The sequence below is a fragment of the Dysidea avara genome, chromosome 2, assembly GCF_963678975.1.
Source record: "Dysidea avara chromosome 2, odDysAvar1.4, whole genome shotgun sequence".
Taxonomy (NCBI): Eukaryota; Metazoa; Porifera; class Demospongiae; order Dictyoceratida; family Dysideidae; genus Dysidea; species Dysidea avara.
The window spans coordinates 48291313-48307091 of NC_089273.1; the positions used below are offsets into that span (position 1 = coordinate 48291313).

At 36.9% G+C, this 15779-nt stretch overlaps 2 protein-coding genes across 2 annotated transcripts; both read right to left on the minus strand.

Moving 5' to 3' along the window:
* Nucleotides 1–2102: 2102 nt before the first annotated feature.
* Nucleotides 2103–6295, minus strand: LOC136247514 (probable GH family 25 lysozyme 2). The gene is made up of 5 exons (XM_066039242.1): nt 5952–6295; nt 4605–4654; nt 4476–4547; nt 3215–3306; nt 2103–2370 (listed from the first exon to the last, which is right to left on the minus strand). The coding sequence occupies exons 1-5, from the start codon at nt 6235–6237 to the stop codon at nt 2238–2240; spliced, it is 633 nt and encodes a 210-aa protein (XP_065895314.1). The 5' UTR covers nt 6238–6295; the 3' UTR covers nt 2103–2237.
* Nucleotides 6296–6607: 312 nt separating this feature from the next.
* Nucleotides 6608–10331, minus strand: LOC136247515 (D-inositol 3-phosphate glycosyltransferase-like). The gene is made up of 2 exons (XM_066039243.1): nt 10175–10331; nt 6608–8071 (listed from the first exon to the last, which is right to left on the minus strand). Exons 1-2 carry the CDS (start codon nt 10257–10259, stop codon nt 6771–6773), a joined length of 1386 nt encoding a protein of 461 aa, XP_065895315.1. The 5' UTR covers nt 10260–10331; the 3' UTR covers nt 6608–6770.
* Between the last annotated feature and the right edge of the window lie 5448 nt (nt 10332–15779).

Consider the following 15779-nt stretch of genomic DNA (forward strand, 5'->3'; position numbering starts at 1 on the left):
TATTTTTGTATATTAACAAACATTGCATTTGATTTCAAATTTTTGTATCCATGGTAGCCAGTTCAAATTACTGACTAAAAAAATATGCAGCAAGATTGAATGTAGAACATGAGTCAATGATAAAGGTCCATTATTAAAACTTAATTGTAGTTAGTTGGCTATCATTCATTCTTTGCTAGTCCAGATATCGTTCTCTTTTGGTTGCCAGCTTACCTTCATATACTCAAGTTGTTGTTTTTTTCAGCCAAATTGTGCTGAGGATTCATCTGATTTGCTCATTCTATCAAATTAACTTGTATGTGATAATATATAGATATATCAAATCTATAAAATTTACACTGATAGCTAAGGTTGTAAACTTGATGATACGTTTGGCATCCCTACTTACTCACTTGCTACTTCGAGCCTGTCAATGTTTGTAATCAAATTGTACACGTATGTTCTGCAGCTGTTGCTTGGTAGATTATATAGTTTGAAACCAAAAATACATTTTTAATAGTAGATACTCATTGACTGGATTTGCGAAAAGGTACCTTTTTCACACACAAAATTTGATGCATTTTTTGAACTTTAAAACTTCATAACGTTTTGATCATGGCATATAATTACTCAAAGTTTTCACTGAATGTAGCTACAGTATCTGGCTACATTTTGATGCTATAGTAAGAGCAAGTTAGGCAGCACAAGGAGTCAAGTGTTACATCATTTTGTTTGTTGGTATGTCAAATGTGTGGAAAGGTACCTTTTTGCAAATCCGGTCACAAATAATGTTCACATCTACTAGGAGTGTAGCGTACAAAATATACTTGCATGAAATATTGGGCATGCATGGCTTTGGTGACTTCTGTTTATGCCGTAAGATTGTGATAATACAGTTTCGGTTTAAGTATGCTGTAAACTTTGAGTGCTGCACTGAACCTTTTTTATTTGGTGTTTCTGGTATCTATGATAAGTCCATAATGAGGTAGCTAGTTCATGGTTGTAAAGTTATGACAGACTTTGTGTGAAAGATCCAGGCTCAAAGTAGAATTGACAGCATATTATATATAGAAATTTAGCTAATAATTATGTCAAGGGAAAAACGCACCTCTGTTGATGACCTGTTCTACCACATCAGTTGGATCTGTCACACTTTGTAAATGCCTCAGAAAAAGAGGTGGCACCAATTAGTCGAGTTATTTTGCTGAAATAAGTTTGAGGTGCTATAGTAGAACAGTCACCATTACTCTGGTACAGCAGTCAGGAATTGCTGAAAATATCATTGTTATTCTAAAAAAACAATCAGTTATCAAGCTTAATTTTTTTATTTTAAAAGCACACAATTTTGATTGGATTTTCGAGCATTGCTCAAAAGAATAATGTGCAGGTTTCAAAGCGTAACTGACTCAAGCTAATAGATTATATATAAGTTGACTCGTGTTTTTTAAAGTCTCACTAATATCAATTATATTATAACCTTGCATTACTGATTAATCAGGGAAAAAGTCAGCTAATGTTACGCCTCACACAATAAAAAATAATTAGGAACCGGATCACTGCTTGCATCAGGAGGAGCAGATTGGTCATCTTTAGTAATGACAGAAGAAGAGAAGTAACTGTGTGTAAGAATGTTGGCTTTATAGCAACTGTCTTGGTCTTTATGATGCATCCAAAATTTCTTGGTAGATATGTTCTGAGAATCTAAGAGAGTTGAAACATAGTTATTATGAGAACTGGGACATGATCCTTGGACCTCTTTCTTCAAATCATAGTAGTTGTTATAATACACAACATCTTGTTCACAATACTAAATTGCAACTATTAAGTGGTTAAAGCAGCCAGTAGCTAGTGCTATCCTTTCACATGCAGTCAAGTTTTCTATTACCAAATTGTTTAGCATGTGCAATACAATGTACACATGTACATACAGTAATCATGATCACTGTACATACATACAGGGGCTTGGAATTTCAGCCTTCTGAGATCAATTCCGAGGGTAATTTTATGCAATAACTGCTATAATAGAACAACTGACTGTTCTATTAAAGTATTTTGATCATTTTGCAATCTATAATCATAGGCAGCTCTAGCCCCCCTCCTACGCCTTTGAACCTAGACAATGGTTATAACTTTAAAAGATCATAAAAAGATGAAATTGTGTTTAAACTTTTCTAAAATCAAAAGCTCCTAACTGTAACAAAATAACACAACAAGTCCAACACAAACAGCTACACAGTATGGTTGATAACAGTTCGGTCCTAGTAGTAGTTAAGGTCCACTCCCACACCACACTGACTCCTGTCTCCAGCATACTGTTTGATAGATGGTCTACGCCATCCTCCAAATGGTGAGAAATCAGAAAACGAGGGGTCATCATCATAGTGGGCATACCTACAGTATGATGAACATCCGTATCATTATTGTGGTTGGTTGTTATCACTATTGGTCGTCTATTTGAAAAGTAAACCAGTTCATAGCCTTTAGAAACCTTCCAATGTATTACCGATTTATTACAGCATACTTTTGAGCTTAAAATTTAAAATTTCATATATAGAAACTTATTGAAGACATTCTGTGGCTTGGTTATGCCTGCCAAGCTGTCATGAAGGAAAAAATTATGAGGCTGATTTCTTGACCTCCATGATCCCAGTACTACCATACAGTATGATAAGAAAGTACTTAAGTGTATGGCAATTAGTGTGGTGTACAGATATTATTGTACTAAGCAATTTGAAAAAAGTGTGTTTGTATGTTCCTGGCTAGAAAGTTCAGCCATGAATGGTTAAACACTGATTGTAGAATACTACAAAGTATACTGGAGAGCCTTTTTTATCACACTAATGTCAGGAGATAGCTTTTTGCATATTCTAAAAACACACAAATCAAACATTGCCTCTTACGGACAGTTGAAAATGTCAATGTAACCACAGATGATTCAATTACTCAGACTACACACACACACTCCACAGAGCACATACTTTTACACTCAGCTTTCCTAAACATTATTAGTTTCTAGACAATATGTTCAGATAAGTGAACTTGTTTGAGCCCAACACGTTATACCATCAATTACTCTAATAGAACATACATTTACTCTCTACAATACTCTATTTGAACAGTCACAAATGGCATTTGGAAAAACTTTGGATAACCAGAGATGCACCTTACTTAAATGTACAGTCCTTTTAGGACATTGAGATAACTATATATCACATGACATTCTTGGTCAACTTACCACAGTTGGTGAGAGGATCCTCCAGTGTAACTACTTCCCATTATGGAACTCCATTGGTATTCACTGGCATACACTCCAGTTGATTTGTGTCTCTAATTGATAATTATATCAAGTAAAATAACTAATGCTTCTGAACAATCACTGTGTGCTGTAGCACTTGTTGACATAATGTTTAAGGTTTACAACAGTTGCTTGGTCAGTTTGATCACCAACATGTTGGCATACAGATAGTATCTTGTGTATATGTACCACCAATCCATTGTGTGGACAATTGTTTTGCAAGCTTGAGTTTGTATAGGCCATTATCTTTTAGTATCATAGTGGTATTGAAGTATATAGTTATAATGTACTGAATGGTATGGCAGGAATTGAAAACAATAACAGTTTATTTATTAACCAGCTTTTAAATTGCCTAGCCTTGATAAGCTAGTGGGTGTTTAGATTATATTACTTCATGATTTTGTATCTATCAAAACTATGGGTTTTTAGCCTTCACCTATGTGTAGAAATAACAAGCTATTGTAAATTCATTTGCAAAACGCACATCTTCCAAACTGTTATTTAATGTCCATGGTACACATCTCTTTATCGTGATAAAACAAGTGCGTTTGCTTTTTACAAGTGTGTGTGTATTTGTGCATGCGTGCGTGCATGCATGTTTGCATGCGTGTGTACATACATACTGCATGACAGAATAAAAACACCCTGCATGGCATAATACTGGAAACTTAAATAATTGTGGATACATATTTAAGTTCATAGCTCTTATGTTTTCAAAAATACGTACAACCATGCTAACCCCATAACACTACAGTTCAAATTCATTCCTATGTATTTTTTGCAGTGTTTGCACATACATATAACAATTACATATAGTTAGTCTTGCATCAAATATGCGAGCATAATAAAAAGCACAATAGGCTGGAGTGCTATACCAGCATATTAGGTGAATATTTCAAACTATGGAACTAAATTATATGAAAATAGATCAATACTCTCTAATAAAGCAGTCAGTGGAAGTGAAAATTTCAATAGAGTACTCAAAAACTATTTAGCTTTTGAGGTTGATACTCTCTAATAAAACAGTCACTGTGCAGTGAAATACTCTAATAGAGCATTTACTGACTAAAGAGCACAATAGGTGAGATTTTTGGGAAACCCCTGAAAGAAAATTGGGAAAACTTTTCAGAATATTTGACTCGGGCCTACATACGGTGGTTATGCTATCGTTATGTCACAATATGGTAGACAAAATTCTTACACTGGCAGCTGATAGCAGGTCTTCAAAGAATTTTTGATTATCTTCAGCACTGCTGTGCCAGTATATTGATCCCTACAAATCACAACTGTCATCATAATTGTCAAATACAAAACTATGGATAGCACGCACCTCAATGTCTAGCCAGATCTGTCCATAAGACTCACCACTTAAAGCATTAACTACACAAAAAATATCAGTTAACACAATCATAAGCCATTTCTGTCCTGATTCAATGCGGGTAGAGTCTTATTGGCATTATTAATTATTTCAAGATGATTTCAAAGTTATGAGTTAGCCACCCTATGAGCCAATCTTAGCAAAAACTAGAATCATTCTAAGACTATCCAAAAATCAACCACTTGATTCTCAAAAATGATGTTAAAGCATTTATTTTCAAAATTGATTGTGGCACCACTCAAGTGCATGCAGCTACTACTGAAGGTGTGGTGTTTAACGAAGTAAATATGGTTCATTAGTTCATCTAAAAGAGGAAGGTTCGTGCAATCCTTATAAATCATATTTCTATTAATTTTTCATGTTTTTGTAATATGGTAGGTAACAAGCAAACATTGTCTATGAATATTTCAAAGATAGAAAGATGACTGCCCGCATTTCAATACATAATTTCAACTCAACTAAAATGAAGTACTTTCAAAATTGGTAAATTATTGCATTCGTGTAAACTTCTGTACAATGTCCAGCACATCTTTTTATCAACAACCTTCGTCTTCCAGAATGCACAAATTTCAGGCAATATAACATTATTTGAAGTGACCTACAAATTTCAGGTCATTATCTACCCTCTAAAAGAGGAAGTGACCTTCCTCTTTTAGACTTGTTCAACCAGGCTTTGCATTTATGCACTTATCAATGTCATGCTCCACCACCGGGCAATACAAGGGGATTTGGCAAAGTCTAGTGTCAAATTTCTCAGCACTGGGGCTAAGAGCCTGTCAAAACCCCACCTCGAAAGAGAGATACGGTTTCTATATGGGTTTGATTTACCTATAAAATAATTTTGGTTCAGCAAAATGCCACGTAAAAAAAGCCTCAGGGGTGGGGCAAGATGTATAGATGTCTAATTCCCAGTAGGTGCATGGGCTTGACATTGATAAGTGCATTAGCCAGCTATATACTTAGATTCACAGAAATCTGATGAACTAGAAACTCAACAAATAATTATTAATTAGTAGTGGCCTAAAACAGATTTGGACTCGCAGCCTTCTCTAGTGTTATATTAGTCTCGCGCAGCCAGACCGCTATTTCTCCCCACGGCGCTTATTGATTAGAGATTATAAGCGCCTGCTCGCTATTTCTAGCAGGCGCTTATAATCTCTAATCGATAAGCGCCGTAGGGAGAAATAGTGGTCTGGCTGCGCGAGACTAGTGTTATATAGGGTCACACACATAGCCACGCCCATTGACACAACTCGCCGCGTAAGGCTTACAATGCAAACTAATGAAGTATAAACGTACCCATTACATCAACTTGTTCAGAAGCAGACTTGAGACATTTCGGACAGGGGAACATATACACGTCAATGTACCTAAATCCTGCTTCTCTGGCGTTCGCTATGGTATGGATCGCGTTTTCGTCTGGCTCCCCAAGGCTGAGGAAGGCTCGCACAATCACGAAGTCGTACCCTGCTTCCTTGAGACACTTGAAATCGCTGGGATACACCAACTGTGAGACATCAATTCCTTTGGTCGCCTCACTGAGGTGGAAACCTAACAAGAGCACCACACACACTGCCAACAACATATTGGAAATACCTTTGTGTGCGCTTGTGTGTGAGCAAAATCACCTGATGTGTGACCTCGAGTGGTTGGAGGCGTGTAAATGTCTGGTTTATGGCTAAACCACACCGTTCATTTGCGTGACCTGTGGTCATAAGCCAGCAGAGCTAGTGATCACATCTTAGTTTTGCCACTACATGCATTTGGTCTCCATATTTGCCGGTCATTCTTGCCACACATCTAGAATGACCTTTCAATTTTACATCTGCTGACAAAGAGCAACTATTACAAAACTGCAGTAGTTATGCTGCTCACATGTGGTACTTCACTCTCATGTGGCATTATGAAAACTTATCTGCTACCATGCTAAAAATAATTAATTTTGATGATCAAAATTAATAGCCAATCACAAATTAATACTGTAAAATTTACAATTACACACGTAATTTCTACAAAAATCAAAAAAAAGTAATTTTATAGTAGTATGATACTAGTATTATAGAAATCTGAACTAATCTATAAACACACAATTCAATTCTTGTTGAACACAGTTGTGACTCAAATTTTTAGCTGTTTACGTGTTTCGTCTAACAAATCACCGACTTGCTTCTTGATGGAGTAAAGACTTTCAACCAGATTAATACAAGCTTTAGAATGAGTCACTTTCCAGTTCTCTTTAATGGCCTTCTGTACAGCATCATTAACACTTTTACCAAGAGCCTTTATATCATCTGTTTCGGGTACGAGGATACCAACAGTTTCATCAACAAAATCTATTGGTCCTCCCGAGTTAGCCCCAATGACAGGTGTACCACAAGCCATGCACTCAACAAACACCATACCAAACGCTTCATTGTGAAATGGGAAAGCACCGATGGATGCAACTGTGTATAGCTTAGCTAGCACGGGTTGTGGCTGGGGACCAAGGAAATAAGTGTGTTCTAATTTCAACTCATCGTAAGCAAGGTCTTGTAGCTGTTTTTGAATAGCTAGAGGTCCTGTTCCAACAATTAAAGTTGCAACTTTACTGGAGATGTCTTTCTCGTATGTACTAGCTGCATATAGCAAAGATGGTATCCTTTTGGAGTCAGCAAACCTACAAACTAATACAACAACGTGGTCATACTTTGATCCATCAATCTGGACAGACGTTCGCGGACTTCCTTCATAATGAACAGACTTGAACTCCTTTAGCACATTAGCAATGGTGCATCCTTCAAGTCGGTGAAAAATCTGTTGATTTACACCATTGGGTGATAACACAATGCGGTCTGGAGAGAATGACGAGAATATCCCCAGAAAAGTATCAACCTGTTGTTGCGAGATAACGTAGCATATCTCAACTGCCGTCTTGTCTGATGGATCAAATATCTTAGACTCCTTGACCATGGGTAGGAAACGCATTGGGAATTCCTCTGGTAGTTTTTCATCAATTTCATGCAGGTACATCCTCAAGGCAGTACCATGTGCAAAACAAGCCAAAGCAGTTGGGGGTTTCCCCTCCTTTATGCGACGCTGGATTACATTTCTCATTACCAGCGGGTTCAGGAAAGTGTGGTGGGCAACAGCAAGTTTAAAGTGAGTACCTTCTTTCTTCTCCGCTTCATCCATTTGCTTGTACACAGCATCTTCCAGATTTTTCTTATACGTTTCAAACTCGTCATCACTGAAGGAGTGCCACCTGTAGGTACTGACCGGAGAGGCTGACTCACATATTGGGATTGGGTGGTTTAATTTGAGCACTTTCACTTGAGGATCAGGATGTGGCGTCTGCTTCTCACTAGGGTAGATAGAGTAACACTTCACTCCTTCAATGAGGTTGTACGCATTATGATGCATCTCATGAAGTATTCCACTACCTGTGGTAGAAACAGAGAAATATGCGTTACAGTATTAACCATTGGTTGGCTTATTCAATTACACTTGCTAGTTGCATGTTATCTGACACTATTTGTTTTGTGCAAATTTTTAGACAACTGTCAACACACATACACATGTATACACCCTCAAACCAATTATCACCAACAGTGTAATACACTACATACTAGTACCACAATCATGTCACTATTCAGATAAATTATTCATAGAGATGTGTGCAAGCAGCAGGGAATGTATTGGGAACTTATAATGCCACTGGCCAACTACGTACAAGACAGTTTTGAGATGTTATTTATTAGTGTATACCTATTCAATTGTGACCGTGTGACCGGATCTATGAAAACCCGACACAATCGCGCATTTTTCAAATTCCTGTTATTAAATATTTATAATCTACTTAGCCAAGTGTACCCTCTGGCAAAGTTTCAATTATATACGCCAATAACTTTAGGAGTTACAGCCCTACAAAGTAGCAACAACAGAAAAATTGATTTGTACAGCAAGTATAGGAAAATAAATTACAGGTGCCTACAAAAACAGTTGTAACTTACCAACAAATTGAGGTACGGAGCTACAAATTTCACCATCGTGTTCAGGGTAATCAATTACTGGGTACGTTTGTCCTTTACTCACCTTTTGTCACTACAAACAAAGGCAAAATTCGTGGAAAAAATCAATTGCGTACAATCGCTTCGACGTGATGTAAACAAATGCTCATAACTTCTGTATCCTTGGGTCTACTGCAATGAAACAACGGTTTTCCAACTCCTCTTGAGTAGGCGAATACGATGATATGCAGGGTTTTATTGTTAGTCCCTCCCATCACTAGCATTCAAAATATTTACGGAATTTTTCAATAATACGCAAGTAGTTCACCCAATGTATTCAATGCTATATACCGTAAATTTAGGCTTGTGCAATTGTGTAGTGATCTGGCAGATCCGGTCATAATTGTGTTATTGTACTCAGGAACTCTGCAATAAGGACATGTAGCCATCTTCACCTGTAAGGAATGAGTGGTCTACAGTTTGCACAACAGTACAGTATGTTAAACATTCCAGACCCTTTTCAGAGTACATATTTACTGCTTATTGTGTAAAGTTCCCCCTGGAACTCTGACAACACTGAGGTACACCATGTTCAATTTGTTGATTGACCTATTGTTTACACCAATTGGGCAATCCATTAACACCAATGACATCAGCTATACAATATTATAGGATTGTAACCTCTTAGATGTCAATAGATTAGAGAGAAAGTAGTGGTTACAAATCAATGGTATGTATACATGGAGTAGCTATACATGATGTAGTATGTATACAGTAAAGCTTCAACAATACAGTAAGAGCAACGTAAAACCATTTCCTTAAACCAGTTTACAGTAAACAAGTGCTTAAAGTAATATTAATGTAGCCCTTATAAAGCTACATGCTGACAGTGTTTCCTGCATATCTGAAATAGGTCAATCATAAGGTGATAACTACCATATAGCCAGAAGTTTTCGAGGGATGAAACTTTCGCGAAACTGTAAAATATGATTTTCACATTTTAAATTCACGAAACTCTAGAAAGCAGGTAATAGTTAGCTATGTGTACAAACTGAAACATTTCACGATCACAAAGCTATCATCACCCGCAAAATTCACGAAAGTTTCGTCCCTCAACAATTTCCGGCTATACGGTAGTTTATTTTGTTTTGATCACTTCCTTTGCAAACAGGATAATCCTGAATGTGTAAATTTAGTGCTAAACAATCCAATGGGCGATTGGCAAGGCTGGCTGGTGAATCCAACCGCTTCTCAATATTCCTTTGGTTCTGGCCATACCAGGCTTCCCTACTTGATGTGACCTTTTTACCAAATCTACATGGTTGCAGGATGTAGCCTCGAGTATAGCCTAGCCTACAGGACCAAGTCAGCTATTTGAGGCAGGCATCTTGTCTCGTCTATGTCGCCGGATTGTGTTTTAGTTTCGAATTAGGACAGAAAAACGTGGTAGAAAGTGTATCAACATGTTCATTCCCAAATTCCAGTTACAAGTTCGCATCATTGTGACAAAACTAGGCACAGAAACTCAGTACGTACCTGGCGCGAACTCTCCCTCTCGTTGCCAATTGTTGGTACCCAGTTGATAGACCAGAAATGGTTTGTTGCCACTTGAACTAGCCATCGTGCTTATGACAAACAACAGCGACTGTATCTCCAGACAAGTGCGGTATCGGTAGGCGTAGCCGTAAATAAGTTCACGTGACATTCGCTAATATTATATTTCGCGAAAGTAAAACCAATGTCATCATAATAAACTGTGTGATTTCCCCATCCCCACTCTCTGGCATGCTACATGCGAAGAGTAGCGGACTAGAAAAGCATTATGCACTGCACAGTATTAATTTTTTTTTTTTTACCCATTTGCCCTTGAAAACTAAACTTGTTAAGATCTGATAGTAGCTCAGTATCAGATACGACAGATAGTGTACATATTTGAATTTATGTGACCCAATAAACAATATTATGTTGATCATCTAGAAACGTGGAAAGTCTGAAAGCTGGAATAGTTTTTAAACATTTTTTGAGTTAGTTTTACAATTGATGAAACTGTAGTGTGCCACACGAAATTTCAGCAAACTCGCACTGATGTTATTCTTCACAGCTTATGATCCTCCATGCAAAGTACTGACCTTTGCATCAAGACCATCTACTCTAAAAGGTAGTGGCTCTTCAGTAATTAATATATCACACAGTAATAATACAGCTGATGTGTATATGATTCCAACGTAGCATTAACAGTACATACTATACAGACATTATATACTACAATATAATAATGATGAACTGATAGCTCTTGACTTTACTAAATACTGTTAATAGTGAGAAGGCTAAAAGGTGGTGTTCCATGGCACTTCCACATCTGCTGTTGTACTGGTGACAGATATTGCATACCATACTGCTAAAATGAATGTTAACTTCACAATAGACAAATTCCATAATAGGGCTTTATAGCATATAGAAATAATCGTTGCCCCTAGCAACCTGAATTTCCCAGTTTTATTAGGTGATGATGCCTAAAATAACTTCTCCAAATTTTGAAAGGATAGCATATGTTATAAGATATGACATTTTGAAATTTGTGGTTTTCCCATACATATCTATGTGAGAGGACTACAGTTGTCCCTTCTGGGCAATCACAAAAATGAGGTATTTCAACGTATGCAAAAACTAAAAATTCAGAATAACAATATTATGTAATTTGTATAGGTGTGAATGTCAACAATAATCTCTCCAAGTTTTAAATGGATAGTGTATATAGGTCATAAGATATGACCATAGATACTACACCTTGAATCCCATGATTTGTGTGATTACTGAGAAAGGGCAACTGTTTCCCCTCTCATTGATAATGTATAGGAAAATTGCAACTTCAAAATGTCATATCTGATATCTCATGACTTATTTTTAAAACTTGGAGAAGTGACTTAAGACATTGACACCTACAAATAATGGTTGCTAGGGGCAACTGTTGAATTTTTCATTATTATGAAATTTGTCTATTATGTATATTGAATGTAAATACAATTTGGAGAAATCCCAAGAGCAATAAAATAAACTAGTTTAAATAACTTACAAAAAGAACTACATAATTCTTATTGGGACAGCACTTAATCCTGGATATATGTACTAGTCTTGTTATAGTTACAATGACTGATTGCTAAACCATGACAATGGCTTGTTGTAAGCTCGGTTTTTTTCTTATCCGGTATCTGGATTGCAAAATAGTTTGGGACATTTTCCATGTTGGTCCTAGCAAAAATGGCTCTTGAATATTGTTCAATTTTATGTGAGTTAATTTCAAACAGAAGGTCTATTGACAGTGTAGCTGATGTGAGCAGTTAAGTCATGTTTCTATTTTGTTAGTCATCTGTTGATCATGAGCTGTCACAAACTACCCTGGTGTTTATGGCTGCTGTAAAACAGCAAACATTGTTACAATCTATACCACACATACAACATAAAGGATGTAATAAATAGTTCTTCCATTCTTGATCAGGTACTTCAAGAAAAAAAAAATCATTTTTGTAAATTCCAAACAGTAAAAATGAGTAGTGAATAGCTATGTATACCGTGCATGGCAAATAGTAGCAATCTGTAAGGAAGTTCACTATAATCATTATGCCACAGTATTCAACATGCACTCATTTTTTTTGTGCATACATCCCTTTTCAGTTATAGGCTCATCAGGGGCGTAGCCAGCCAATATTTGATGGTTGGGCATAACAACTTAATTACACACAACACGCTCACTTTCATGTGAGACATTATCAAAGGAAAATATGAAAAGTGTATGCACACAAGGCCTACAGCTACCTATGCTATAGTGTAAACAAATGTTGCTTGCATGCATGCAAACATTTACTAGCTATAGCTATACTATTCTTTTAAACTTGTAGGGCATGCATTCATCGACGATCTTCGTAACAGAGCATCACGTGACATCAAACTGCTGAACCTACAAGAACCAATAATGTAAACAGTTCATCACATATTTACTACAATCAACTGGCAGTATAGCTTACAGACCAACCACCACAGTGATATGCGATGCTTTTTCAAGTAAACGCCACGTGGCCCCAAATGAAGGCCGGGGGTGCTAATTTATGAACTATAATGAGTCAGCATGCCAAGAAAGCTTCGTCCCAGACTTATAGCACCCAATGTACATTTTGCATGAATCTGGTGTAAACCACAACTCGATCGGTTAATCAGTACAAATTGTGCACGTGACACTTTATAATGACTTCACCTTTTCTCCATTTCCAGCTCCATTTGCATATGCCATTATTGTTATCTAGAAGAGTACGATTTCCCGTTTTCTTTCATTAGCAGTAAGTTAGGCTATACGGTATTTTCCTTATCAAAAAAATACGCTTGACGTGACAAGTCCACTGAAACGAAATCTTTTGCTGTCAGCAACATCGACACTGAATCCTACTGACGATTATCACTCGGCACTGTGACTTAGAGATACAGTACCACGACTATAGTGTACCACGCTTCGACTCCATTTTAAACTTCGAATTTAAATCGCGCCAATGAGCGTGGCACGTGCGTCTATTAATTATACATGGAGTGTAATTATGGGGACTTCCCAAGAGATTTTCGCTTAATGGATCACGTGATACACCATCTATCTCGATCCCTTCTTCGAAGTCATGGTTCAACAAATGAGGCGCACGTTTACGCTTTACAGTATTAAGGTGGGTTTTTTTGTGTGCTGCTGTGAATTCTCGCATGAATCTTAAGCTACTTGTGATGGTTGGGCAAAAGCTTGTGATGGTTGGGCAAGAAACTGTGATGGTTGGGCAAATGCCCGCCCATGCCCACCCTTGGCTACGCCACTGAGGCTCATAGGTCATTTTTTTCTTTTGTAGCTAAAATATAAGGCACTGGATATAATTATTTATCTATATATATCCAGGCCTGCCAACTCTCACGGTTTCACTACCCTGCTCAAGGGCAGCAGATCGAATCTCACGGTTTTTGAGAAAAGTCGAGACCTTTTTTTTTTTTTTTTTTTTTTTTTTTTTTTTTTTTTTTTTTTGGTCTCAGCATAGCATCTACCAGTTTTTTTTTACTACACACTGCAATACTACAATAAAGGTACAGAAATCTCAAGATTTTTTTACTTTCCAGGTTGGCAGGCCTGATATATCTTGTGTTAAATATTAACTTGATATCCAGAGATATGGCCAATGTATATAGACAATGACACGTGTTAATTTAACTATCAGAAATCTCTTTTATATAATTATTAGATGGTATAGGAATGGAATTCAAAGTCACGGTAGCTACACCAAGCCAAGATACATCATTTTCAGTCATCGGTATTACCATAGATACTAGACTTATTATTAGTCTAGTATCTATGGTATTACAGAGCAAGAATTGTCCACAAAAACTTCTTATATGTAGTCATGTGTTAATAACATAATTGGTAGAATTAATACCATAAAAGCAGCATTGAATAATTCACTTACTTCAGACTCTCTTAATAAACATTTTCAAATTGTAGCAGCCACTTCATCACATCAATCTGCTGACAAGTTTGCAATGCCTGCAACTTCATGTGACACTAATCCATTCACTTTTGCTGAGATTTTTGAATCTTTGGTCCAGTCTCATCTGAACTCTCTGGATCCTATAGGAAGTCCACAGGTCCAGATGGCTTATCTGCTAGGTTCCTGAAAGAGATGGGCTGCTCCATTGCACCTTATACTGTTAACGTTCATTGCAGAGTAGAGTTGTACCTTCAGACAGGAAGTGTTCACATAATTATTATTTTTATACTCCAGCTCATAAAGGTGCATGGTGCTTTGGACAATCCTGGCAACTTCAGACCAATCTCTAGTTGTGTCTCTTCTTGCTGTCTGTTTGTTTTCATATAATTTAATCGATCATCTTTATAATTTTCCCTAAGTTAATTATTGCATTCGTGTATATTTGTTTTGTATCCGTGTGTTAAGTTTTGTACTTGTTAGCTAGCTATGTTCATTAATTTTGTCTGTATTTATATTCTGCTCTGGCAAGGAAGAATGGTAGTTGCCACTGAATTGTCAGAGGGTAAATTTATAAATCAATCAATCAAATCAGTCTGATAATTTAAGAAACTTTTATTGCTAACAGACAAAGAAAATTTCTTGCTGTACAAACTTGCAATATTTATTGAATTTATAAACTGACATGCAATAGCTAACTGTGGAAAATGCACACACTCTGGATCTAGCAACTGTCTACACAACCAGAGCAACAATAACTTGGTGGAATAAAATCAGTGGAAGTGCAGCAGATCAAAGTGTCTGGGTAAACTAACTAAACTTATAGTAATGGTTGTCATAGCTACATGGAATGAAGCATACAATTACAAAAGGAAGACAATACTGATATAGGTGACATCCGATTCTGCATGATTCCCACCCTGCATGATTTTTTTTTTTAATTTGAAAGCTCTAAGGCTATACTTTTAGACTTTTCACTTTGTTATTACAAATAAATAATTATTAACAAGCTACCGGCAGTTAAGAGACAGAATATGAGACTGTTCTATTATGACTGCTCTATTAGAGTATCTCGATCTTTTGTATAAAAGTATAATTCCCGAGCTTATAGTTCGTATAATATCTCATGTTTGGAAGGAGGGAAGACTAGCTACTTGCATGAGTCTTTTTCTGCATCAACAAACCAGTCACCTTTTAATAGTGCAAAAATAACAGTTGCTTGCAGTATTGTGCACGTAATCTCCCAGCTCCCGGTTTTACCAAGAAATCTCCTGCTCCCCTCCCGGTTTCGTATGGTGACCTCAAGTGGTTGGAGGCGTGTAAAATGTCGTCTGTCTATGGTATATAATATATAAACAATTATAACCACGACCCTTTATTTGGGTGGCCTGTGGTCAATATACATAAGCTATCAGAGCACATCTTAGTTTTACTCAACTCACGATTCTGCATGCATTTGGGTACGGTGGGCCCGTATTTGCCATAATTATTTCCCGCGCCACAGAATGACCTTTTCAATTTTACATGCTGCTAGAGCATTGCAGTAGCTATGCTATTCACATGTGGCACTTCACTCTCATGTGTCACTTTGAGAACATTTAGCTACCATGCAAAAAAATTCACCTTGTATGATGATCAAA

Coding starts and splice junctions, on each gene's coding strand:
- LOC136247514 (XM_066039242.1), bottom strand. CDS start 6,237: ATGTTGTTGGCAGTGTGTGTGGTGCTCTTGTTAGGTTTCCACCTCAGT. Junction 4,655..5,951: donor TGAACAAGTTGATGTAATGG/GTACGTTTATAC, acceptor TTTTTTGTGTAG/TTAATGCTTTAAGTGGTGAG. Junction 2,371..3,214: donor GGATCCTCTCACCAACTGTG/GTAAGTTGACCA, acceptor ATCATACTGTAG/GTATGCCCACTATGATGATG.
- LOC136247515 (XM_066039243.1), bottom strand. CDS start 10,259: ATGGCTAGTTCAAGTGGCAACAAACCATTTCTGGTCTATCAACTGGGT. Junction 8,072..10,174: donor AGAGGGAGAGTTCGCGCCAG/GTACGTACTGAG, acceptor TTTCTACCACAG/GTAGTGGAATACTTCATGAG.